This window comes from Puma concolor, chromosome C1 (genome assembly GCF_028749965.1).
Source record: "Puma concolor isolate L17-30 chromosome C1, mPumCon1.1.hap2, whole genome shotgun sequence".
NCBI lineage: Eukaryota > Metazoa > Chordata > Mammalia > Carnivora > Felidae > Puma > Puma concolor.
Window position 1 is genome coordinate 12,187,200 of NC_141674.1, and position 24,907 is coordinate 12,212,106.

At 52.7% G+C, this 24,907-nt stretch overlaps 1 protein-coding gene across 1 annotated transcript in view; it reads right to left on the reverse strand.

Annotated features, from left to right (window-relative positions):
• Positions 1 to 7,457: 7,457 nt before the first annotated feature.
• Positions 7,458 to 24,907, reverse strand: part of PADI2 (peptidyl arginine deiminase 2) — a 43,865-nt gene continuing 26,415 nt past the window's right edge. Inside the window, exons 7-16 of the mRNA XM_086715810.1 lie at positions 22,630 to 22,808; positions 20,787 to 20,890; positions 19,964 to 20,075; positions 19,340 to 19,447; positions 16,468 to 16,619; positions 14,519 to 14,663; positions 13,728 to 13,821; positions 11,962 to 12,047; positions 11,144 to 11,272; positions 7,458 to 10,499 (exon numbers count right to left, since the gene is read on the reverse strand). Coding sequence (XP_086571936.1) covers positions 10,266 to 10,499; positions 11,144 to 11,272; positions 11,962 to 12,047; positions 13,728 to 13,821; positions 14,519 to 14,663; positions 16,468 to 16,619; positions 19,340 to 19,447; positions 19,964 to 20,075; positions 20,787 to 20,890; positions 22,630 to 22,808 — 1,343 coding nt within the window. The 3' untranslated portion in view covers positions 7,458 to 10,265. The remainder of the gene's footprint in view (positions 10,500 to 11,143; positions 11,273 to 11,961; positions 12,048 to 13,727; positions 13,822 to 14,518; positions 14,664 to 16,467; positions 16,620 to 19,339; positions 19,448 to 19,963; positions 20,076 to 20,786; positions 20,891 to 22,629; positions 22,809 to 24,907) is intronic.

Sequence of the window (24,907 nt, forward strand, 5' to 3'; positions counted from 1 at the left end):
CACAGCACACGCCACACATGCACACACACGAAGAGCTCACCCACCCTGCTTAACCTCTGTCCCCCTCCTGTCTGCCTGCCCCATCACCAGCATAGTCTCCAATTAGCAGTTAATTTGGTCCTCGGGGCATGTGTGGGTGTGTGCTTTGTAAACGCAGTACATGATGCAACTCCCTTTCCAGCCGAATCTGAAGTCTGAGCACTTCTTTCTATCAGAGACTGAGCCGTGTAAATGAAATGCAAAAAAAGGAATCAGTGGTAAATATTCATTGGTAGTGACTATTTATTGGCTTACTGCAAACAGCTCAAGTCAGAGGGGTGAAGAAACTTAAAAGCAATTTTGAATTTTTTTTTTCAACGTTTATTTATTTTTGGGACAGAGAGAGACAGAGTATGAACGGGGGAGGGGCAGAGAGAGAGGGAGACACAGAGTCGGAAACAGGCTCCAGGCTCTGAGCCATCAGCCCAGAGCCTGACGCGGGGCTCGAACTCCCGGACCGCGAGATCGTGACCTGGCTGAAGTCGGACGCTTAACCGACTGCGCCACCCAGGCGCCCCAAAAGCAATTTTGACCTTCTAGAGAGCAAGGAGGGGGAGTGTTTAAGTCTGCCGGCCTTTGGGGGTTCAAATCCTGTTTTATCAGTCATTTGCTGTGTGACATCGAGCAAGTTACTTAGTGTCTCGGTGCATTACTTTCCTATGGTGTAAAATGGGGGGAAAGAATCATGGTCGCCTCATGGGCAGGAGTAAATGAATTAGTATCTGGAAGGAAGTGTAAGTCTTAAACTGGCAGTAGGAAGCCCAGCTGGGGGAATGAAAGAGGCCGAAGAGAGCTGTGAATTATTAGAGAGAAGAGATTATGCTAATCAGGATGGGAAGACTGCAGCATAAATAAGATGCCAAGGGTTTCGGGCGGCTTTAAAAAATTATTTAAAAATACATAGGTAATTAAATTCTCACTATGTAAAAATTTCAAGCAACATCGGTAACGTGTAAATCCCCTCGTCACGCTACCTTTCCCAGAGGTGATTAGTATTGTCAATTTCAGGGATTGCTTCCCCATCTTTTTCTTTGCATGTATATACATATGTATGTTTCTATAGAAATCCATGGCTTTGCTTGGCGTTCTTTTTTTTTTTTTTTTCTTTTAAATGCCAACATCACATGCTCTGCCTCGGAGCTCTTCCCGCATCAGTGTCCAAAATCTATTTCATCTCCACGCTGCCAACTGTTTAAATGTAGGGATGTGCCACAGTTTGATCATTCCTCAGGTGGTTTCTTAAAAAGTGATTTTCCTATTAGCTTTTAATTTTTAATTTTTATTTTTTGAGAGAGAGAGAGAGAGCAAGCAAGTGCACGTGTGTGTGGTTGCATGCTTGAGCAGCCAAGGGGCAGAGGGAGAGAATCTTAGGCCCCATACTCAGCAAGGAGCCCATGGTGGGGCTCCGTCTCATGACCATGAGATCATGACCTGAACTGAAATCAAGAGTCAGATGCTTAACCAGCTGAGTCAGCCAGGCGCCCCATCATCGCCATTTCTTAAACGTGTCATACATTTACATCCGGTTGTGTCTCCGCTCAGTTTGCCAGCCCTCCCTTCTCTGACCAGTCTTCCATTCCTACATTCATTGAAGACTCATCTTAGCCTAAATGAACACCAGGGCCACCCTTGGTCTTTCCCCAGCTGGAAATAAGTGTGTGTGTGTGTGTGTGTGTGTGTGTGTGTGTGTGATTCCACAGCTTTTTGTACCTTTAAAAAAATTTTTTTTAACATTTTTTTATTTATTTTTGAGACAGAGAGAGACAGAGCATGAACCAGGGGAGGGGCAGAGAGAGAGGGAGACACAGAATCTGAAACAGGCTCCAGGCTCTGAGCTGTCAGCACAGAGCCCGACGCGGGGCTCGAACTCACGGAGTGTGAGATCATGACCTGAGCCGAAGCCGGACGCTTAACCGACCGAGCCACCCAGGTGCCCCCACAGCTTTTTGTACCTTATTCATTCCTCCATCCAGCAAATATTTGTCAGGTGCCTACTCTATCAATCTGCCTCCTTGCTCTCCTGTCTCCCTGACTTGGCAGTCAGTTCCTGGGGAAGGGGGTGAGCTCATGTCTCACGCATAGGGGTTTCCAGGGAGAACAAGTGTCCTGGTTTACCCAGCATGGCTCCAGTTTTCATCAGTTATCTGGGTGGAATTATTGGTAGTGCCCCCTTTTCACTCTGGCTTAGATGACAAGATCACGCCATCACTTGAGTTTTACGCACACTAGACGTTTACCGTAACTGTTCATTGGAAACAAGAACGGATGGTGGATGAATGAATGTAATTTGCCGCTCGCAATTTGAGATGCCGCCTTACTCTGGGCTGAAGACTGGAGAGAACGCGCTCCATCATGGAGAGGTCATTTCAACCTGGGCTCTGTTGCCTTTGAGGGGTTTGGTTTACGGAATCCTATAATCCCCAGACAGCTTGCTTATAGGTGGTGGGGCATTCTTGTTGTAAGATTCTAACGGGACATGCTAAGAAGTAACTGGCACAAAGGCAGCGTTTATGAATGAAAGACGATGACCCACTGACGTGGGGTTAGGAAGCTGTTTCTAAGACGAGGTAGTGCAGAGCAGAGGTTCAGCAGGTGAGCTCTGAGGTTAGATCACCGGGGTGTGAGTCCCGGTTTTGCTACTTGCAGCTGCGGAAACTCGAGCCAAGTCACTTCCTCTCGGAGCCTCAGTTTCTTCATCTCTAGAGTGGGGATGGTAAAATACCAGGCTGAACTATACGAAATTACCCCTATTTGATCATTTTGGCCTTCAAAACGGCCTGTCATAATAGTACCAGCTGGCAGCTGGCATGTAGTTGCTGCATAAGAAAGGGTAGCTGTTTGCACCTCACGTCTGGTTGGGCTGATCTTTCTGCTTTCATTGCTTAGCTGAACAGTTGCTTCATTGTGTTTCATTCAGAACATATTTGCCGGGGCGCCCGGCTGGCTCAGTCAGTACAGTGGTTGACTGTCAACCTCGGGGTCTTAAGTTCGAGCCTCACGCTGGGCATAGAGATTACTCAAAAAAATAAAAATCTTGGGGCGCCTGGGTGGCGCAGTCGGTTAAGCGGCCGACTTCGGCTCAGGTCACGATCTCGCGGTCCGTGAGTTCGAGCCCCGCGTCGGGCTCTGGGCTGATGGCTCAGAGCCTGGAGCCTGTTTCGGATTCTGTGTCTCCCTCTCTCTCTGCCCCTCCCCCGTTCATGCTCTGTCTCTCTCTGTCCCAAAAATAAATAAACGTTGAAAAAAAAAAATCTTAAAAAAAAAAAAACCCCAAAAAACCGCAAACGTATTTGCTGAGCACTAGGTGCCAGGAACCGCAGGAGGGAAGTAGAACAGTCTTTCAACATTTTCAGCAACGGGGTAGCAGGGCAGGAGGGCTCCAGAATGCAGGTCAGAGACTGCTCTGTAAGACTGCCTGGCCGGGGGCACCTGGATGGCTCAGTCGGTTGAGCGTCCGACCTCGGCTCAGGTCATGATCTCGAGGTTCATGAGTTCAAGTCCCACATCGGGCTCGCTGCTGTCGGCCTGTCAGCGCAGAGCCTGCTTCAGATCCTCTCTCCCCCTCTCTCTGCTCCTACCCCGTCTGCGCTCTCTCAAAAATAAATATTAAAGTCATCTGGCGGTATGCCCCAAGACTGACAAAACGGGCCTTGGCTGACAGAGCATGAAGGGCTGAGGCAGAAACAGGCTTGACCTGAACCTGGCACTTTGCTTCGAGACTGGCAAGAGGGGTCCAGACCTTCGCTTTCTCAAAGATCACGGCTCAAAAGGAGCCTGGGCTGCCCAGAGGTGAAGCACAGGGGAAGAGGCTGATTTCTCACATCAGCCAGGCTCGAGACAAGGCTGTTGAGCTGAGCTTTCTGCCTGGGCATGTCCTTTTTGTGGTTGTCCGGCTGGAGACGAGATTCCACACACTGTCACTTGATGTCATTCGCTATATTTAGTTACCAATAATATCACCGTTAGGCCCCCTGGACCTGATGCCACTTGGGTCACGATCCTGGATAAGTTCCACTTTCAGGCAGAATTCATCCCTGGCTGCTCTTTTTTTGGGGGTGGGGTGGGGTGGAGGAGGGATCCTGCTTCTACACCTTTTGGCCATGCCGAGGTGTGGATTGGATCCCGTCTGGAATGAAGGGTTTGAGCTAATGAGGACCTCAACTCGGCTCACCCGGGACCTGCCGCCCACATCCTAGAGTAACATACAGAAGCAAGTTGTATCCCAGGCAATGGTGAGGGGAAGGAGGCTAGAAGTGAGGGAGTTATATTTTCCCTTTCCACGGGCATGGGGCCAGTGGGGGTTCTCATCTTGACAGGGGGCAGAGGCGACCTGGCCAAAGGCACTCCCCTGGCTGAGAGAGAGGCCAGTTCGGGCAACACAGCAGCAGCCACAGGCAAGAGGACCTTCTGGAGGGACAAGGCCCTGCACACCAGGGCTATGGAGGGCTGACGTCTATTGTATACTTCTCTTTTCGGTGTTATAATAATAAATTTTTGTTAGCCATTGCAGTCAGACTAGCCGGACTCTGGGGATTTAAGGAATGTGCCTACTCTTATAAGTGGGGCTCAGCCTGGCAGAGAAGATTCTAGAACTATGCTTTCAAACCTGGTAGCCACTTGTGGCTATCGAACACCTAAAATACGGCTAGTCTGGGGGCACCTGGGTGGCTCAGTCAGTTGAGCATCTGACTTCAGCTCAGGTTATGATCTTGTGGTTCGTGAGTTTGAGCTCTACACTGGGGTCGCTGCTCTCAGCCTGTCAGCACACAGCCCGCTTTGGATCCTCTGTCACCCTCTTTCTGCCCCTCCCCCGCTTGTGCTGTCCCCAAAATAAATAAATATTTTAAAAGTATGGCTAGCGTGAATGAAGATATAAGTACAAAATATACATCAGTGTTCAAGGACTTACTATAGAAGAATGTGAAATGATGTGGTTTTGGAGGTGGTCTGGAGTTGACAGCCAAGAAAGAATTCTTGAGATGTCTTTGGTGCAAAAAGGTGTTTTTTTTTTAATTAAAAAAAATTTTTTTAATGTTTATTTTTGAGACAGAGAGAGACAGAGCATGAATGGGGGAGGGTCAGAGAGAGAGAGGGAGACACAGAATCCGAAGCAGGCTCCAGGCTCCGAGCTGTCAGCACAGAGCCCGACGCGGGGCTCGAACTCACGGACCACGAGATCATGACCTGAGCCGAAGTCGGCCGCTCAACCGACTGAGCCACCCAGGCGCCCCCAAAAAGGTGGTTTTATTAAAGCACGGGGGGACAGGACCCGTGGGCAGAAAGAGCTGTCCGGGGATTGTGAGGAGTGACGGACTGTATACTCCTTGGGAGTTGGGGGAGGTAAAGGCAAGGGGAGGTCTCCAAAAGGACTTTCATAGGCTACAGAGGACTCACAGGGTCCTGGAGGCCTAGCTGTTGTCAAGCTAAGGTTGTTTTTCCCTGGAGGAATGGCCTACTCTGCCTGCCTCAAATATTTGTCCATGTGCTGCAGACTATAAGGAAATTTAAATTCCTCTACCATTTCCTTCTTGCCTTTGTTCCCCACATCACTATGTAGGGGAGGGTGATGTTGGGGCTCCAAGAAACTGAGTCTACAGGATTCTGGAGATGAGGCTATTGATAAGATTGCCTTTTTCTTGTAATTTACTAAGACATCTGTAAAGTGATGGAGACTCAGGTCCCACATGACTGTGATCTCTATCAATTAACCATTGGTTTTTCCCTTTCCTTTGTTCTTGGGCAGCCAGGAGTGCCTGAGGAATGTCACACAAGTCCCACCTGGGGAGGACAGGGGGTTTGCCGGGGTCAGCTTGCCTTACGCTCCCTCAGCATGAAATATTTCGCTGATACTTAACAATTTTTTTAAATGTTTGTTTATTTTTGAGGGAGAGAGAGAGAGACAGAACGTGAGTGGGGAAGGGGCAGAGAGAGAGGGAGACACAGAATCTGAAGCAGGTTCCAGGCTCTGAGCTGTCAGCACAGAGCCCGACGTGGGGCTTAAACTCACGAGCTGTTAGGGTTAGGGTTAGGAGTCGGACACTTAACCGACTGAGCCACCCAGGCACCCCGATATTTTCAAATATTGATTACACGTTGAAATGGTGATAATTTGGATATATTGGGTTAAAGGGAACATATTAACTTCACCTTTTTTTTTTTTTTTTTTTTACTTTTTAAAACATGGCTACTAGAAACTTTTAAAATTGCATGTGTAGCTTGCATATTTCTATTGGAAAGTGCTGTTCTAGAAGTCTCAGGGTGACTTCCAGCAATCCTGAGGTAGGTGAGTAGCCAAGATATGAAAGTGTCGCTAGACTGGATTTAACTCATCAGCATCCTCTGGGGAGTCTCCGAAATGGGTGGGTCAGGAAACCACAGTGAAGATTGCCTTTGCTATGGCTTGGGCCACATTAGTTGGGTATAAAACGGAGGACTGACCTCAGAGGGCTGGACCCATGGGTTAAGTCTGGGAGTATAACTAGTGACTTTCATTTTGCAGTGGCTCCTTAAAATGGCATCACCAAAATATCAGTCCAGAATTCCAAGGTGGGGCTGAGGGGTCAGACCTCCTGAGGTATACCCCCAAAGAATTGGGAGTGGCTTCTAGGCCCAGCAAGCAACTAGGTGGGTTTATTTTAGGGCTTCAGAGAGTTTCACCAAGTTTCACGAAGACCGTGTTAGACCATGGCTATGTAGTATGGATTTTTCTACCATGGGTCAAATCACAAATATCTACATGTAACAGTTCCATATAAGAATATGATATTATCTACAGCAGTGGATACTGTTGGTGCCCTGCCAGATTGTCTTCTGGTTATGAGCCCATTCCCCAGCTCCTGTGACTTTGCTGCTCACTGCAGCTGTGATCCCCTTTAGATGATTGCTCATGGACTACTGGTGTCCCCTTGCCCATTTGGAGAGCCAAAGTCCCCATCGCCAGTGACTGCCTGGTGCAGGTGTACAAAACTCTGCCCCCCCTTGGGACGACTCTGAGCTGCCACGTATGTTCCAGAGCTCTTCCTTCAGTGAGCAGGCTGAGGCTACACCTCAGGGCACATTCCTGTTTGGCTTCTTCCCTTTCCTCATCCTGTTTCCTCCACCCCCCTTCCTGGTTTCTCTTGGACGGACTTAATAAATAATAAATCCCAAGTGCTCATTTCAGGGTCTGCTTCTGGGGAACACCACCAGAAAAACATAGCCAGACTTTACTATGGGTATTGGTCTTGACCTTGGGTGGTGGCCATGTAATACATATGCATTGAGTGTGTAGGGGGTTCTAAACTCTTGAGATTTCCTTGCTGAACCCTGACCTTGAGCCCAGAAGAGCAGGGGCTGAGCCCATCAGGACAGGGCCCATGTGTGGACTGCTTCACTCCAGGCTGTGTCCGTGAAACAACAATGAACATCACACCAACACGTGACTTCCCCTCTGATGGTTTATTTTATTGCTATTTATTCAGGCTCTTCCCCAAACATCTTTCGATCTCCATCATGGCCTCTTGTCCAGAAAGTTGAAACCGTGCCCTGCTTCTTGCCCTCTTCACAACACCCCCCCTTCCCTCTTACACAGAATATTTCAAAATAAAGATCGAAACAGGAACTTAGCTGAATTTTGCAACACAGAAGTGTATCCTAGGCCTACATTTAGAAAAAGTGGGGGGCGGGGAAGAGCAGTGAGTCCATGGGGTGGGGGAGGCGTGCACGCGGAAGGCAGTCACACGGGGTGGGAGGCAAACAAGATAATAGGTATCTGAGTCCTGGGGGCTCCAGAATCATCAGAAATTACCGACTTCCCGATGGGAAGCTTTAGAAAAATCTATAACACACACTGTCTCCACATGGGAGGCGTTCACTTCCCCTTAAGGTGGACTAGAAAAAAAATGAAAGAAACCCCAAACCCCACAGTAACCGAACACACACACGCAAACACACACACGACAAACTCTAAGTCTCCAGATCAACTCCTTCAAATAGGCACTCTGGGGTTGCAGATATCTGGGGCTTTGGCCCCAAAAGGCAGGGGGGCACGATAGCTTCTGAAAGCTCTGAGGTCTGATCTGTCAGGTGGTACCGGCCCAGCTGGATGGGAAAGGAAGCTGGTTTGAAAAAGAACCTTCTACCTTTATCTAAAATAGTGACTTACAGGAAGTTCTGTGCCCTGTGCATTTCCTGAATGTAGCAGGTTGGCATTGCTAAAGAGCGCAACACTGAGATGGCAAAAGCTGGCCATTTAGATGTGGGCATTGCATCTGGAGACCTGACTGGCTCCACGAAGCAAGGACGAGGTACAACCTGCTGCTAACCACCGTATCCTCAGAGCCCAGCACTGTGCCGGGCACTTAGTAGGCCTGCAACAAATGCCTGCTGATAGAATGAATGACATAAGCCAAGAAGAAAAATCCTGTTCTCTCAAGAAAACGGATGTATAACCTTTTCATTGGTTATAAACTGGCTCTTTTTAAACTCTCCAAGTGGAATTATACTTTACTTATTCTTCTGACATCAGCTGGCCATACACTTTTTTTTTTTTTTTTTTTAGTTGAAACTGAGTCTTTTTGGTTGGAGCCAGGGAATTAATCTAGTTATGTCCAAATTAGTGGTTGCTCAGCAAATGCACTGGTGAACTTCCACGGGACAGACGGTCCGTCTGAGGCCAGCTGCTGGCCCAGAACTGGCTGTTCGGCTGGAGGCCGGGCCAGGTCCTTACCCGTTGAGTCTAAGATCTGGGGAGGACAGGTGGGTCTTTCACTGTACCCTGGGGGGCAGGGCTGAGCTTGGCTGGTGGTGAAAAAGTCCTTGTCTAGCTGCCTGGAGGGATGGCGTCAGGAATAGGAAGTAGAGGCAGGAGAGGAGGGAGGTCAGGGATTGCCCAGAGACTGGAGAACCAGGCAGCAGAAGGCTATGGTGGAGGCCAGGTGTCTTCACGCACTGCACTCTTGGGCACAAGGATGCTGGTGTGGGGGGATCAAGCACTTGGGGGAGCCCGTGTCCATCAGAAAGACGAGGTATGAGGAGCATCTTGAAAATGGAGAAGGCTGTTCTGATAAAATCCGCTTCCAGGGAAGGTTCTAAGGTAAACGATTGGACCCTCAGGGAATAGGGAAGCTAGTCAATGGCGTCTACACTGCAGAGAGAAAGCCAAGGGGATCGGAGCGAGGCAGGGAAGGAATGACTAATTGGAGGCAGCCACCTGGACACCCCAAGAGAGCTGAATTTGAAATGATGTCAGCAGTTCAAGGTATGTCTGGGGGGAGGGGCCCAGGGTCCCTTTCCATGGGATCTAACTTGACCTTCAGGGCATGGCTACCAGAACTGGTGATCCCAGAGCCTCCAGAACCTCCTTCCCTTCTCCCCTCTTTCATTTTGGACAAGAGACTAAGGACTCTTTGGGGGAATGATTTGGGTACAGGGTTTTGGTTTTCTTTTTTGTTTTTCGTATCAGGGTTGTACAGACACTGGCCAAGTGCACGGCTGTTTTCAGGAAGGACAGAGTTGAGGCTCACCAGGGTGGTTTGGGCGGATGCTAGGGCCCTTCTGAGAGATGACAAGGTACAGATATCCCAGATTCCTCACCTCTTGCTGCCAGTGGCACAGAATCCTTGTCAAGTCCCTGCTGGGCAAGGGGAAGCTCTGGGGGGGGGGGGGGTTCAAGAAGTCTGGAGAAGGAAGGGAGGAGGGAATTGTGAAGGCACCTGTAGTGTAAGCCCTGACAGTTGGGTTTTCTCTTCGGTGGCTCAAGTGCCTGACTTAAGCTTTGATTGCTGAGGTAGCCACTTTAGAGAAGGCGATCTCCAATAGGCATATTACCAGCCACAGGACTAGACAAAAAGCCAGGCTTCTTCCTCCCCCCAGGCTCCTTTGTTTTAGATTTGGTTGGTTTCTATAGCTGACCATCTGGGCCCCTGGATTTCCCTCTTCCTGTGCTTTAAATTCCAGCTCTTATGTTTTAAGCTCACCAATAGGAGCGAGCCCGCAAAACCCTAGCCCCCTCCCCACCTCGGCACCCCCCCCCCCAAGAAAAGCAGAACCCCAGGCCTGTGTGGTCTGTCTCTCCCTGTGACCTCGCTGTGTGGCCCCAAGTGTGCCGTCCCGCAGGTAATAATCCTAAAGTTTCCTGACAGTTACTGCCGAAGGGTATCTTGCGATCGTAAAGAACCACGAGGGCGGGCCCAGCCACGATACGGGTTATGGGTGAGCTGAGACCCGCACACGGCAGCCCCCTGAGATCAGGGTACCATGTGCCACCACTTGAAGGCGAAGGGCTTCCTGCGGACGTTGGTGCCGCAGTGGACTTCGCCCAGAAACTTGTGGTAGGCCGAAATGTCATCCACGAAGGTGCAGCAGAGGCCCAGGGGCTCCAGCAGGGAGCGCACGTGTGTCTCCAGGCAGCATACCTCCTCCACCTGGGGCCCGAACGGCTTAGGGATGCCCAGGTCCTTGTCCAGCACAATCATGTTCACCTGCCACGGGGGTGAGGCACCAGCTCTGATTAGTGAGCGCCTACTACTCGCCTGGGCCCCGTGTGAAGCTCACTGAACCTTCCCAGCTACCCTACGATGCGAGTGTGCTGATTATCCCCACTTTATGGATGAGGAAACCGAGGCACCGATGGGGCGAAGCAACCTCCTACGTGGCCGAGCTGAAGTGGAAAAACCAGGCAACCTGCCTCTGCACGCACGCGTGGGAATATGCACACGCATACGCACGTGGTCAAATGTGTACATATGGGCGCGTGAGTATTTGCGTGTGCATCGATAGGTATCTGTGTGTGTGTTCTAACCTCCCTCCTCATAGAAGACTCTCCTGCATGACGACAAGGATCCCTCCTGTCCATAAAGGTCTTTTTAACTCAGAAAGCACTTTCCGATCTGTTGAAGGATTTCCCGGGACCCCCGTGAGGCAGCTATAGGATGGGCATTCTCACCCCTACGAGGGAACGTGGCCCCGAGAGGACAGGTGCCTGGGGTGGATGGGCGAGGCCACGCAGCAGCTCATCCAGGGCGGGGACCTGGACTTCCCGACCCACAGACTTAGCCGAGGGGACCTTCTGGCTTTGGCTGCCCCTGGTTGGCCCCGACAAGGTTTGGGGCCCCGCGTGCCTCACCATATTTGGGAAGTAGGCTCTGGCCTGGCGTTTCTCATCCATCTTGAACAGAGCGGGCAGATCGATGATGTCCTGCTCTGTCAGCCCCAGCTCCTTCTTGAGGATGTCACGGTTCCAGTCCAGGCAGCGCTGGGTGAGGGGGGGGAAAAGGGAGGGTAGGCAAGTCCGGGGACACTCCTGCCATCTGCGTCGACCCTGCTCCTGTCTGCAGCATCACACCTAGGGCCCCAGCACTCCAGGGAGACTTCCAGCACCTACCTAGCACCCCGCCACCTCTCCAGTGCCCCTCCCACCAGGGCTCAGTAACGGTGGGAATAAAGAGAACGAGACAGAAGAAGGTCACAGAATGACGCTTGGTAGAAATGAGACAGGGACTCAGAAGGGGGGATGCATCCATAGCAAACTTCAGGGAGCACTGATCCCCTAAAAAAATTAAAATCCAGGGCATATATTTACACATGCATTTCCTAGAAAGCACGTCTGAGGCTTGCATCATATTTTAAAGGCGTGCGCCTCCCCCAATGTCATGGGCCTTATAGAACCCTTGGCTCTTTAGCACTGCCTGATGCACCTTCCTTCCCAGGTCTCCTGCCTGCTCCTGGCCTCCGCGGGCCGCCACAGCCTGCCTTTGTCCCTCCATTTAGCTCCCAGCTTTAGCACAGCAGCAAAGCAGGGAGGCTGGACTGGAGGCTCATCGAGGCCCTTCCCTCCGTCTTGGACCCTGAACCCTCGGTCGCTCCCTATGGAAGCCCTGAGGACGTGAGAGGCATCATTGGGCACAACCCCATCCCTCCCAGGGCCCCCTGCTCCGGCCTCACCTGGAAGTACTGGTTCTCTTGCACGAGACTCTCGCTGGACAGAATCTTGTTGATGGTGATTCGCTTGCTGCTCATCCCGCCCAAGCCTGTGGAGGTCAGAGGTCCCAGGGGACAGTCGAGCCTCAGGTTCCCAGCCTGGGTGCTCCCCTCTGTCAGCCCCCCGCCCCTGCTCCCAGCTATTGGGCTAACTGCTGGGAGGGAAGAGATGGGGCCAGGGACAGGCAGGGACCCAGGAAGGTAACCCTAGGGCAGGGGAGGGCAGCACACACACTTCCTTCTCCAGGACGGGCCATGTTGCTTGGGCCAAGGAAGGCTTTCTCTCTGGCCAGAGGGTGGAGTGGTACAGGTTGGTACCCGGGTCTCCCCCCGCCGGAGTCTGCTTCTAAGGACCAGCAGCTGCCCAGGGTGAGTGTGGCGAAAGCAGGAGGCCCAGAGGTCGCCCTCGCTGTTTTCTAGAGCTGCCTCATGCTTGGCCCCTGCCCTGATGTGTGCCTGCACCTGCCTCCTATTCCACGCACGGCTTTTGGTCTGATTAGTCCTGCCTAATGCTCGCTGAGCACTCTTCTAGCTGTTTTACATGGATCAACTCAGGAATCTTTCCTATATTCCTAGGAGGTAGCTGTTCGCATGAAAGATGAAGAAACTGAGGCAGAGAGAAGCTAAATGACTTGTCCAAGGTCTTTTAGCTTTGGCAGACCCTGTATGCAGACCAGGCAGTCTGATTCTAGAACCTAAGCTATTAATTCTTCTTTTTTTTTTTTTTTTGTGCCTGATCTGGGAAGAGTTGGCTGGTCCGTCGCACTTCCCAATCTTGAAGCCTGTCAGGGGCAAAGAGATTGGGGCTGTCACACCCTGCACCTGTGCTACCTCCACAGTGCTGCTTGGACCTTGGCTCCTATATCCTATGGGTGGCTTTGGGGGTGTTTTTACTATATAAAGAAGCCTCCAGGAAATCCAGACTCATGCTGGCCAATCCAAGAAAAACAATTCCCCATCGGTTGGGAATAAAAACAGGACAGTGGTCTTAAATTGGCTTTGTCTATTCTGGCCCCTAGTCACTATCAAGAGCACTGCCTTTGGATACGGAGGGCAGTGATGTACGTAAGTATCAATGAGCCTTAGGAACGCAGACTTTTGGGAGTAGGCAGACTGGAGATACCAACCCGAAAAGTGACAAGAAGTAATTTAAGAAAAACGTGTAAGAAATTGTTACGCCCTCTGTAACCTGGCTCGCCGTCTCCCAGCCGATCAGCTTTCCCTCTTTCCATAATTAATTCAAGAGCACACCTAGTCTCCATCTGCGTCTGTCCCAGTTAAGTGCATGCCTAAATTAAGCAGATAATTTCTCACTCTGGGACTGATAGTAACGATGTCTGGCTACAGATCATGTCAGGCTGTTCCCACTTTTCTTCCTGTCCCCCAACTGCATTACGTATATTTTTCTCTATCTCCCTTTCAAGCTCCTCAAATCCAGATCACAGGTCAGTTAGCTCTTTTTGGGGTCTGGTGCCACCCAAAGTGTCCACTTTAAATGTGTATGCTGATGATAGGGAGCAGCGGGCAGCTCGATGGTCCAGCTGACCACGGCGAAGGTCACAAGAGGCCGGGGCTGCTTCCCGCCATGGTGACCTCACAGCCCGGAGCCGTCCGGACCCCCAGCAACTGGAACCGGATGCTCAGGGGCAAAGTGCTCTGCCCCCTCCTCCTGGGCGTCTCTCGGGGGGGCTCAGCTCCCCACTCCCCGCCAAGGGCCCGTGGGCACTCACCTTTGAACATGATGGCCTCCCCGTGGCCCTCCCTCTGCTTCTCTCGGAAGAGCTTGTAGCAGGCCGAGGTACTGGCCATGAGCAGCCGGAATTGCTGTGAGAGAACATCCAGAGGGACAGTGTCCACAGAAGGGAAGTGGCCGAGGAGCACGAGGGAGCCCCCCCCCCCCCAGGGACTCGGAGCCCTGTCTGCCTCTTGTCTCAAGCCTCCCCGTGCCAAGTGGCACAGACGGCCTGGCAGGGTTTTGTCCGCAATGCCATGGAGTCCAAGCTCACAGTCCAAAGTGGCTTCGGGCAGAATGGAAGAGCTTCTCCACGTGGCCAAGAGGCCGGGCCATTTGTATAACATTCCCAGGGTATGACGCTGCAGCCATTCCTTTCCCTTCAGAAAACAAAAGAGCCCCAGGCCTACGCCCCACAGCTCTCCAGAGCATTACAGTAGCCCCTAGCCCTGTGATTATTGGACACTTGAACTGTGTGGCTAGTCTGAATTGAGACGTGCTGTTCCGGGTAAAGTACACACCGGATTCTGAAGACTTGGTATGAATAAAAAAAATGTAAAATCTCTCATTAATAATTTTTAGATTGATGGCACGTTGAAATGCTAATATTTTGGTACATCGGGTTAAAAATTGACCCTGCCACAGCGACAATGTGCAAACCAACTTGAGCCTACTTCCTTCTTCCTCTCTGCGGTCCACTACCTCTAGATCCTGCCCTCTGCTGATGAGAGCTGATAGCACATGAGTTCTCCTCTATCCTAGTCACTCAGGCCTCAGCGGCCAGCTCACCTTTGTGCCTGGGATGGGGACGAAGGTCATGAACTCATCGACGTGGCCCACGGTCAGCCAGTCTGAGTAGAGCTCCACGGGTGCCTGCACCTGTTGGGCTTGTAGGAAGTCCCGCACCACCTTGGTCATCCTCCGACCACCGGACCTGGGGTAGGGGTGGGGACGAGGCAGCTCTTCAGGGGATTTCCCGCTGTGCCTGCCTCACCAGAGGGCCTGCAGGAGTTCAGCCTCTGGGACCTAGCCTGTATCGAGGGCGGCATCAGCCAAAGTCACGGGAAGGAGCCTGAGGCTCAGGGCTGAGAGATCCTGGTGCAGGCACAGGAAGGCGTTTGTGCCCGGAGGCAAAGAAGGAGGCCGTGGCTGCAGCCGTGGCCTGTATGAATGGATGGCACGGAGCCCAGCCTTCAGCCCCTTCAGTTCCTGAGGGTGTCACGGGGTAGAAAGAGGCCAGCTTCTGTGCTCAGGGGTCCTGCCTGGACTGCTGGAGGGGGCTAGGGCACAGGCACAGTTCGAAAACCCGCCCTAGCCCATGTGCCTCTTTGTTACATTAACTTCCACTGATCTTCGATCTTTAATCAGTTTAAGCAACACCTCCTCCAGGAAGCGCTTCCTGTTAGACTCTCTGAGGGCTTCGATGTCCCCAGTACCCTGAGACTATGACTCCAGGCCTTTGCAGTGGCCAAAATTCCTCTCTGATCTGGCCGCTGCCCGGGTCTGCTACCTCCGTTCCCTCCCTTTCTCCTTGCCCTACTCGCTCTGCTCGCTATCCCCCAAGGCTTTGCTTTTGCTGTTCCTTCTATTTGAAATGCTCTTTCTCTCCTGTCTTCCCATGGCTGTTCGCTTCTCCTTCAAGCCTCAACTCCCAAGTCATTTCCTTAAACCCACAGAAGCTATTTATTTTCTGTACTCCTCCTACCCTAGCTGAAAATTTCCCAAGGGCTGGGCTTTGTCTATTTGGCTCACTGTTGTATCCCTACAGCCTAGAACAGTGCCCGGAAGAGGAGGCCCTCAAGAAGTATTTGTCTCTAAGGAGTCCTCCCTGAACTCCCCGAGGGGGACCTATCTTTGGGTTCTCCTGGCTCCCTGTGCTTCTGTCTATCACTGTATGTCCCTCCTCTGCCCCTTGTGTTTCGTGTCTGTGATCTCCACTGTCTCCCTGAAGGCGGGGCTGGGCTTCGTGTTTAGAACGCCATGACTGGCACAGGGCTTGGCACTTGGCTGCTACTTGGAAAATGCCTGCTGAATGGATGAGTGACTATGGAGTGGAGGGTGGCAAGAAGCTAGACCAATGGTCACTTCCTGGCCAGTGGCCTCCTCCCAGAAGGTAGAGCATCCTGTGTGGCTCAGAGGGACTTGGTGGCCAAATCCTGGCTGGTCCCATATAGGCAGGTTCCTGGCAGCCCTTTTGTGAAATGAGGACCAATAGCTCTTCATTGTGAAATGAAGACCAATCGCTCTTCCCACTGACTGTCCTGATCAAGAAAGAATCTGCCTTTTCACTGGGAAGTGGGTCATCCGGGGAGGGAGTGATGGTGTTACGGACAGGCCAGGGAGCCAGGGACTGGTGCTTTGGGGTAGGGCCATGTCTTCGCAGCCCTCTTTTATGCGTGGGCACCCCCAAGGACTTATTGGTACTCTCCTGCTCATTCTCCGTCAATTACCTTTTACGGACTCCTTTGTCCCTTCCGTACCTGGTTTATAGTCTCACTACACACCCTCCCATTTGGGGACGAGCTCTGTATTTAGTTTTATATTAGATCCTAAGTCATGCTAAGATACAAAGGCCAACTTGGTTTCATTTCCAAGCGTGTCTGCATCTTTTCAGAGTTGTGGAAGGGGTTCGTTCTCCCAGCCCATCACTCCACGCGTGAGCAGCCCAGGCCACTCCTAAAGAGAAAGAATAACTCCTCCACCCCTGCTCCCCCCAACCCCGCCCTGGCTTCTCTTACAGAGGAAAGCTGCTTCCGATGAGGATCCGGCCCAGGGGGTATGTCTTGCCGTTGACAGTCACTGGTGGACTGACCTCCAGGTTCCCAAAGGAATCGAGGCTGGTAACAGGCTCATAGAGGGGCTCCCGGGTCACGTAGCCGAAATCTGGGCCCTGGGCACGGGGCACACACCCATCATTAGTCTCCTGGAGCCCGAGGTCCTCAGCCCCCTCTCAGCCACCATCTGATGACTACTCTCTTTCACCACCTTTAATCTGACACTTAGCGTCTGGAGCCTTGCCCACGGTCTTCTTATTCCCGCCAAAGAGCGGGGGCTGGGCACGGGGAGGCTGAGTTCGTGAGCGCGCTGGTGTAAGGGTGGGCATGCCTGACGGTATACAAGTGTGCATTAGTGTGTGTGTGCCCTGGGTCTCTGCATGTGCCTCTTCTTCTCAGACACAGAGACATATCGGTGACTTCGGAGTTAGTTCTCACTTTGTGCTGTTGAAATCCCCACTCATAGCTTCATTTATCTGACCCTCGGTTTCCCAAGCTACAAAAAAGAGGCATCCGATTAGATACCGGAGAGAGAGGGTGGTAGATTGTATCGTCGTTCCCAGCAACTTGCTACCCTTTTCCCAGTGAGAAGACTTTGCATCCTGATATGTGGGTATGTGGGTATCTCCCCGTGGAAGGAATAGAATTCCCCCCCTAGTGTTGGACTTGGTCATGTGACTTGCTTTGGCCACTGGCACGTGAGCAGCAGTATGCGTGCCAGGGCAGAGCAGAAGCCGCGAGATCCACCGCGTGTGCCGGCCAACGCTTTCTCTTCTCCTTGTGCTAGGAGAATGGCATTTCCCAGGCTGGGGGCTGCTCCTGCAGCTGGGGATCTAGAAGGCGGAAGGTGTGAGGAAGCCGGACTGCAGGTGACCAGCCAACAGTCACTGCCGAGTTCAAGCAATACATGGACCGTTAGTCGTTAGCCATTGAGATTTGGGAGTTGTTTGTTACTGCAGCCTTACTGAGAAAAGCTGACCGGTACATGCGGGAAATGACGGACACGCAACATATAGACCATCCCACCCATTCCCAGCCCACCGTATTTGTTCACTGAGCCCAGAGGCAGCCTCTGAATCCTTCTTAGCACAGAGCTCCAACAAACTGGAGTCGACACATAATATAGCCCTCTAGTGACTCTTGAATTTTAAGGTTCCTGCCCTGCCTTTTTGGTGAAGAAGTAGGGGCCTTGCTTGGAGACTTGCCTTGGGGCTGGGACGAAGCTTGCCTGACAAAAATTCTTGTTTGAAAAGAAAACAATACCGTGGGGTGGGAAGATGTGGCTTACCCTGGCCCAGCCGAGGGCTCAAGGGACAGCCGTGCTGCAGCTTAGCGCTTTCTCGCCTGGGAGCCCCAGATGGCAAGGTGTGACTTGCCGGGAGCTGGAGCAGCTGGGTTTGATGGCAGCACAAAGCCGGGCTTGGCCCAGGCCTCCGGGAACAATGCAGCCCGGGGCCTTGGAACCAGGCCAGCCTGGAACAAAGAAGGCAGGTGGTGACCCGGGAAGAGTGTGGGAGCAGGACTGGGAGGCCTCGGCTCTCATGCCTCCGGCCACCGTTGCTGGTGGCCAGTTTGATTCTACCCCTCACAGTGCGGGAAGAAGTGGACAGTCCTCACCGAGGACGATGTCCAGGACTGTGGACTGATAGCCATAACGATGGCTAATAATGACCATCGTATTAGGTGCGGCAGGATGCCCCACATGTGCCTTCAGTCCTCACAACGATACGGTTTCTATCCCCACTTGCAGATGCGCAAACTGAGGCTTGAGGAGGGTGAGACGCGAGGCCAGTCTCTACCAGCTCACCGTGGCGAGGGCCCCAGGTTAGGGAAGGTTCTCAAGAAGTAGGTGTGACCCTGTGGCCCTCTCGGGACTCCCGGAGAGGTTGCCACGCATGTGACCTTGGGAAAGCCCCCTGACCTATCCCCGTCTCTGCCTCTTGCTCCATCCAAGCATCCCCTGCCTGTTCAGGGTGGAAGGTGAGGACAAAGGAGACAGGTTTCGGCTCTGCCCTTATTGTGCCAGTGGGTCAGGGCATAAGTGGGGTGGTAATGGCCTCTAGAATCAGGGGGTCGGATTGCTTTAAAGAAACACATACACTGGGGCACCTGGATGGCTCAGTTGGTTGATTTCAGTTCAGGTCATGATCCCAGGATTGTAGGATTGAGCCCTGTGTTGGGGTCTGCATTGGGTGTGGAGCCTGCTTGAGATTCTCTCTGTCTCTCTCTCCCTCTCCCCCTCTCTCTCTCTCTCTCTCTCTGCCCCTCCCCTGCTCTCTCTCTCTAAACAAAAACAAAACAACAACAACAAAACCACACATCAGCTAAAAAACCACAGCTTCAATGAGCTTTGAAGTTGGAACCACGATTTTCGACAATGGCTTCACTATGAGTTTCCTCTTTGGAACTTATTTTTCTGCAAGTGGGGGGTGGGGCAGGGGCAGGAGTTAGGGTTCTTGCCCTGCCTCTTTCCCATAGCTCCCATTTCCTGTGAGAGAAAACTTTTTAGCCCGGGGATCAAAAAAGTCACATCAGGGTGCTTTTCACTCCTGCCTTCCCAAGTGGGTGCAAGTGATAACAATAGAACATTTATCGAGCACTTGCGGTGTGTCAGGCCCTGGGGTAGTGTCGCACTTTCCTATGAGAAAATTCTCCAAGGAAAGGACCTTGGAGGTCACTATCCCAACTGACCCATTCTGCAGGGGAGAAGATGGAGGTGCTGGGCCACAGTCTAATTTGTCAAGGATGCCCAAGGTCTCCTGACCTTTCTGTGCTGCAAGAGTCCTCAGGATTGTTTCCCCTGCCCCTCACCCCAAGGTGGCCCTCAGCATCTCACCAGAAGCTGCTTCATTGGGAAGTCCTTCAGGTATCCATCTCGGGGGGAGTCCAGTACCACGGGGAAGCCTTTATGGGGGGCCTCTATGTAGCCAAACTCAACTTCATCCTGTGGGGACACCAAGGAGAGCTGTCAGGCAAGCCAGCCTCCCCAGTTCTTTTCACTAGCAAACGACGGCAGTGGTTTCTTACATATCCTTCTTCAAATAGTCTCTGCATGCTCCAAGCACGTTTGTACTCATATCAACCCCACTTCTTAAAACATAATCAATAACATCCTATGTACATTTTCTTGCAAGTAACATCTTTGTTTGAAGTGCATTCTGTATATATAGGTTGGCTTCTTTTTAGCTGCTGTATAGTACTCCACAGTAAGGCTAGCCCATCATGCCATATCCCAGTCGCCTGTGGATAAACATTTAGGTTGTTTTACAGTCTTTTGCTGCTATATGAAGCAATGCTGCAGTGAATTGCCTTATACATTTATATCTCTGTGCACATGTGCACGTATGAGTTGACAGCAGAATTCTCATACATGGAGCTGCTGGGTGCCAGGGCCCTGACATGAAGCCAACTCTCCCTGCGTAGCCATGGCCCACGTCCCTCCCAGCCTGGGGCTCCTCACCTGGATCCAGCGGTCGCCTCGATTCACATACTGAAAGCAGACCTTTAGTTCACAGTTGGTTTTCTCAACCAGGTTCTTCACCTCTTTCAGGAACAAGTAATTGTCCTTCATGCTGAGAAGTTTGGGGAAGAGAGGGAGGCCAGGAGGAAGGGTGAGGAGGGACAAGGGCCAGTCCAACCGAGGTGGCAACAAGCAGCTGGCACCTCCGGGCTGTGCTGGGCAGATGAGGCCACAGATGCGTTCATAGTGACCTTTGCAAAGGTGGAGCCAAGGCCAAGCGAATTGCTCTAGTCGCGGCGTTTGCCAAGGTCACAAACCAAGAAAACGAGAAAGGGGACTCTTGCCCCCCACCTTCCCAGATGTCCAAAGAAAAGCTGTGTCTAGCTTAGAGGCAGGGGATGGGCTCGGGGCCTCAGGGTCCCATTGGGCTTGACCGGCACCCATGCAGGCCCTGCTTTTCTTTGCCTCTCCTTTTGCTGCAGGTGCCTAGCACATAATAGATGCTCAAAAAAAGAAAAATGCTGCCTAAGATGAGCTGAACACCCATGGGAGGTTCCCAACCAGATGACGCGGGCGAGAGTGAGAAAAGAAATGATGGCTATCGTATTTGAAGCACAAACTGTACCAAGACCTTGGATTGATACTTTGCCTGCTTCTTTTAATGCCCACGGTGACTGTGTGATGTCAGCATTTCAGAGAAACGGAGGCACAGAGAGGCCCCGCGGGTCGCCCAAGGTCACACGGGCGGTAAATGACAGAGCCAGGATCTGAACTCAGATCTGTCTGCCCCCAAAGCCCCGGCGTTAGCCGCTTGCTTGCTTACCAGCACACGAACACTGACAAGGGAGGCAGGATGTTGGGGGTCATGATCCACGGAGCAATCCGGAACACCACGGTGTCCGTGAAGATAGGTGTCAGGGGAATCTCCTGGGCACGGGACAAAGGAGGGGATCACAGAGTCTGGTCAGGGTGCGTTTCAGTCCTGCCTCGTAGAGCGGGTGGAATCGACAACCAGCCTACACTTGTTGAACACGCGCCGCGTGCCGGGCCCTGGGGTAGCGTCACACGTGCCATCTCCTTTCTGCCCCACAGCAACCCCAGGGGGGAGATACTATCGTAACCCCTTGCTTTGCAGGTGGGGAAACTGAGTCACAGACCTCTAGTCCCAGGCTTGTTACGCAGCTGCCCACGGGCACGTGATCAGCAAGGGGTAAAGCCTGGATTTGAACCCAGGTGGTCAGGCTGCTGCAGCCATACACAACCACTATCAGATCTTGCCCCATCGAAGTCCACTTCCTGAAATTGGCCCACGGGACGGCCGAGCCAGCCCCCCGCCTTCTGCTTCTGCTCTGGGCACCGTGCCCTTTTCTACAGGTGAACGTTTCAAATGTTTGGGGGGAATTTTGCAATGTCCAGGTTGTTCTTTCAGGAAATGTTCAGAAGGCTTGCCTGGAACCTGAGGGAAAACAAGCGAACTCCAGGGTTCCTTTGTGTACTTGGCTTTGAACACCTACAGGAAACGGCGCCTGCCCTTGGCAGAGAAGGCGGGAGCGGACGGGACTATGGGCCTCCCTGGCCTTTCCTGCCCGGGTCTGCTTTTTCAATCTCTGCTGGTTTCCACTAGGGGGGCCGGTCTGAGACCCCGATGGTCAGGCTACTCCAGGCACAGGTGGGAACAGAAGCCTTCTCCTTACCTCGTCCGGTTAGCATCACCTTTCCTGCCTTTCTTCTTCTGAGGGAACTGAGGGATTCTGAGGAATGAGTTCCTACAAGTTTGGATGCTCGCAACGGCTCCAGAAGGAGAAACTTTTGCCGTTTGTTTTCATAGACGGGGAAACGAAGGCCCGGGGGCAAATTCACCCTCCCCGTGTCTCAAGGGCTCGAAGCCGGGCAGTCTGACTCTGGAGCCTGTTCTCAGAAGTCTGAGCTAGACCCCAGCCTCACCTTCTACAGAGCCCATTGTGTCCTGGCCCGAAGTGGTCTGGACCTGACAGTGGGCGCGAGAGCCAGGTCCCTCCCTGTATGTGAGTAAAGCGGGCTGGGCCCGAGAGGTGGGAGTCTGGGCCTAAGACCCTTGTCAGCAGGATACATCTAAGTGAGGGTCGCTTCTCCTCCAGAGGGGCAGGTGCCCTCCTTCTCGTCCGGTTTCCCAAAACCAAGAACAAAGACGGGTGACATATGTGGCCATAGGGTGGGGGTGTGACCTGGGGCTGGGATTTGGGGTTCAGCCTGTGGGTCAGAGTTGGTGTAACCCACAGTCAGGTGAGGGGAGAGAAAAGCGGGGCATACGAGTAGTCGATAAACCTCACGTGTGTGGCCCGGTTTGCTCCCTGCACTAACCAGGAGGGATCTGTGCCTCGGAACCAGGCCCACGCTACTGCAGGGGGGCGGGCAGACCAGGGGACAGACGTGGGGGATGTCAGAAATGTCACGCACAGGGAATCCTGGGGAGTCGGTGCGGCAAGCCGGAGGGTCCCCAGCGCACGGCTCTGAGGACCCTCGCAGACACGTGTGGCTGGTGGGGGGGGGCATCTAGGTCTCCAAGCTTGGGGTGGTCCAGGCTTGGAGGGCAGTGGAACAAGTGGGGGCCCCGAGACGGACCCTCTGTAAGGACTCCACCTGGTCCCCGGAGGCAGCCCTTCATGCTGGAGGCCTGGAGCCCTCACCTCGGCCATGTACTCCAGCAGGCTGACGTGGATGGACACCAGGCCCGGGAAGCCCTCGTCGGGAAAACGCAGGCCTTCCACAAAGAACAGCAGCTCTGCGGAGCCGCCCGTGTACTTGACCACGTGGTAGAGCTTCCGTCGGCCCAGGATGTGGATGTAACGCTGGCCGAAGAAAGGGTCTGGAGGGAGAAGGGCCGACGTCAGGTCCCCGCCCCCACCAGGGGGCAGTGTCAGTGGGGCAGGGGGTGAGATGGCAGAGTAACTAGTCCTCTAGACTTAGGGAGAAAAGCACAAGCAGAAAACGCTACCACAAGGGCCATGGCCCGCTCGATGTCCCAGCACTGTGGCCCGCTCGCCATGTGGCATGGAACCAGACGACCTCTCTGGCTTCCAGCTTCCTCGCCTATGAAATGAGCTAGCCCTCCCCGCCATGGTATACACAAAATGGCAGCAGATGATGGCTGAGCAGCTAGCGGCGTGGAGGAAGGACATTATGTCCCTGAGTTACAGATAAGGAACCCGAGTCTCAGGATAGGGAAATGGCTTCTCCGAGGCCACACAGCCAGCAAGTGGCCAAGCTGGGACACAAATTCATGTGTAATTCTGAACCCCAATCTCCCTTCCCCCTTAATAAACAAAACGTCGCTGTGCCCATTTGCACCCCAAATTCCTGTCTGCGGGACAGAAGTCACGTTGGCATGAAGAACCACACGTGGTCTCTGGCTGTACCTTCTCGTGGCTCTTCCCTCCGCTGGGAATGGTTGTTCCTTTCCTTCCAGGCCCGGATGTGTGTCCCTTCTGGGAAGTATGCCCAGATCCCCCAGAGACCAAGGCAGGGGCTCTGTGTGGAGCGTCTGCAGCCCCCCCTCCTTGCCCATCACAGACTCTCTGAGGGAGTATGATCTTGGGGGCTAGTTGTCGGCCCTGAGAGACTGCCACCTGGGGGCAGAGACAGGCCTGGCTGGGCGCAAAGCCAACGTGGCACATGTTCATGTTGAATAAATATCTACCGAATGAACCAATGGCTTCCGCGCCATGCCCTATAGATTTTTCAGGCCAGAGCACACGTACTGAATTACAACTGTGTTGCCAGCATGGGCAAGGACCTCTAGGGAAGGATAGAAATGGTCGGGATGTAGCATCTCTCTCGGTCTACGCACGGTGCTCAGCCAACGAGAAGGTAACGCGGGTGTGGGAAGCGTCATAAGTGAGCCACAGGAGAGAGATCCCGGCAGTTACTGGGGTAGGGAGGGTAGGGGAAGGGAGGCAGGGTGGGAAGCATGCGAGCAGAGGAAGGGAGACTTTGAGAGGCCCTTGAGGGTGGCAGAGGTGGGGTGTGGCGAGGAGAGGAGATACTTGCATTGCCAAAGGCATGGAGGTAGGACCCTATGCAGAGCTTCCAGAAGGAGTTTCTTTATGCCCTGCAGAGCTGGAAGGGCAGAATCGGGGCTCAGCTTAATACTCATCGTCAATAACAATGGTCATGATTAATGACCAGTCACCCATGGGTTAGAACATGTCACCGGGACAGTCCTGGTACAAATAGGGTGCTTGATTAAAACGTGTAAATTAAGGGGCACCTGGGTGGCTCAGTTGGTTGAGCATCTGACTTCGGCTCAGGTCATGATCTCAGGGTTCGTGAGTTCGAGCCCCGCGTCGGGCTCTGTGCTGACAGCTCAGAGCCTGGAGCCTGCTTCGGATTCTGTGTCTCCCTCTCTCTCTCTCTCTCTGACCCTCCCCTGCTCACACTCTGTCTCTCTGTCACAAATCAATAAACATTAAAAAAAAAAAAACCCTTGTAAATTAAATGGAGGAATCTCAGAAGCCCGGGTTCAGGACAGTTCCTCACATTAGGACAATATGCTCAACTAGACCCTGGTATAGGTCTGGTTAACCTATTCATCTCGCTGAGGGCAGGTTACCCTAGTGGTTATGACCTCCAGAGTCACAGAGACCTGGGTTCAAATACCGCTCTAACTTCACAAGCAAAACCTTAACCTCCCCGAGCCTCAGTTCACCCATTTGTTAAATGGGGATAATAACACCGACGCCACAAAGTCGTTGCAAGATAACAGAACGCAGCATCAGTAACTTAGGGAAACCCAGTAACCCCAGGTAACCATCAGTAACCCAGCTGGGGCCTGTTGGCATTCGTATTACAAGAGCCCGTCAGCGAGTTGGCACCGACCTTCCTGCGAACCTCAGGGCCTTCTCATTCAACGGCTTATGAACAGAAGGCGAAGAAATAATACCTCACCTCACCTTGCCTTAGGTGGGC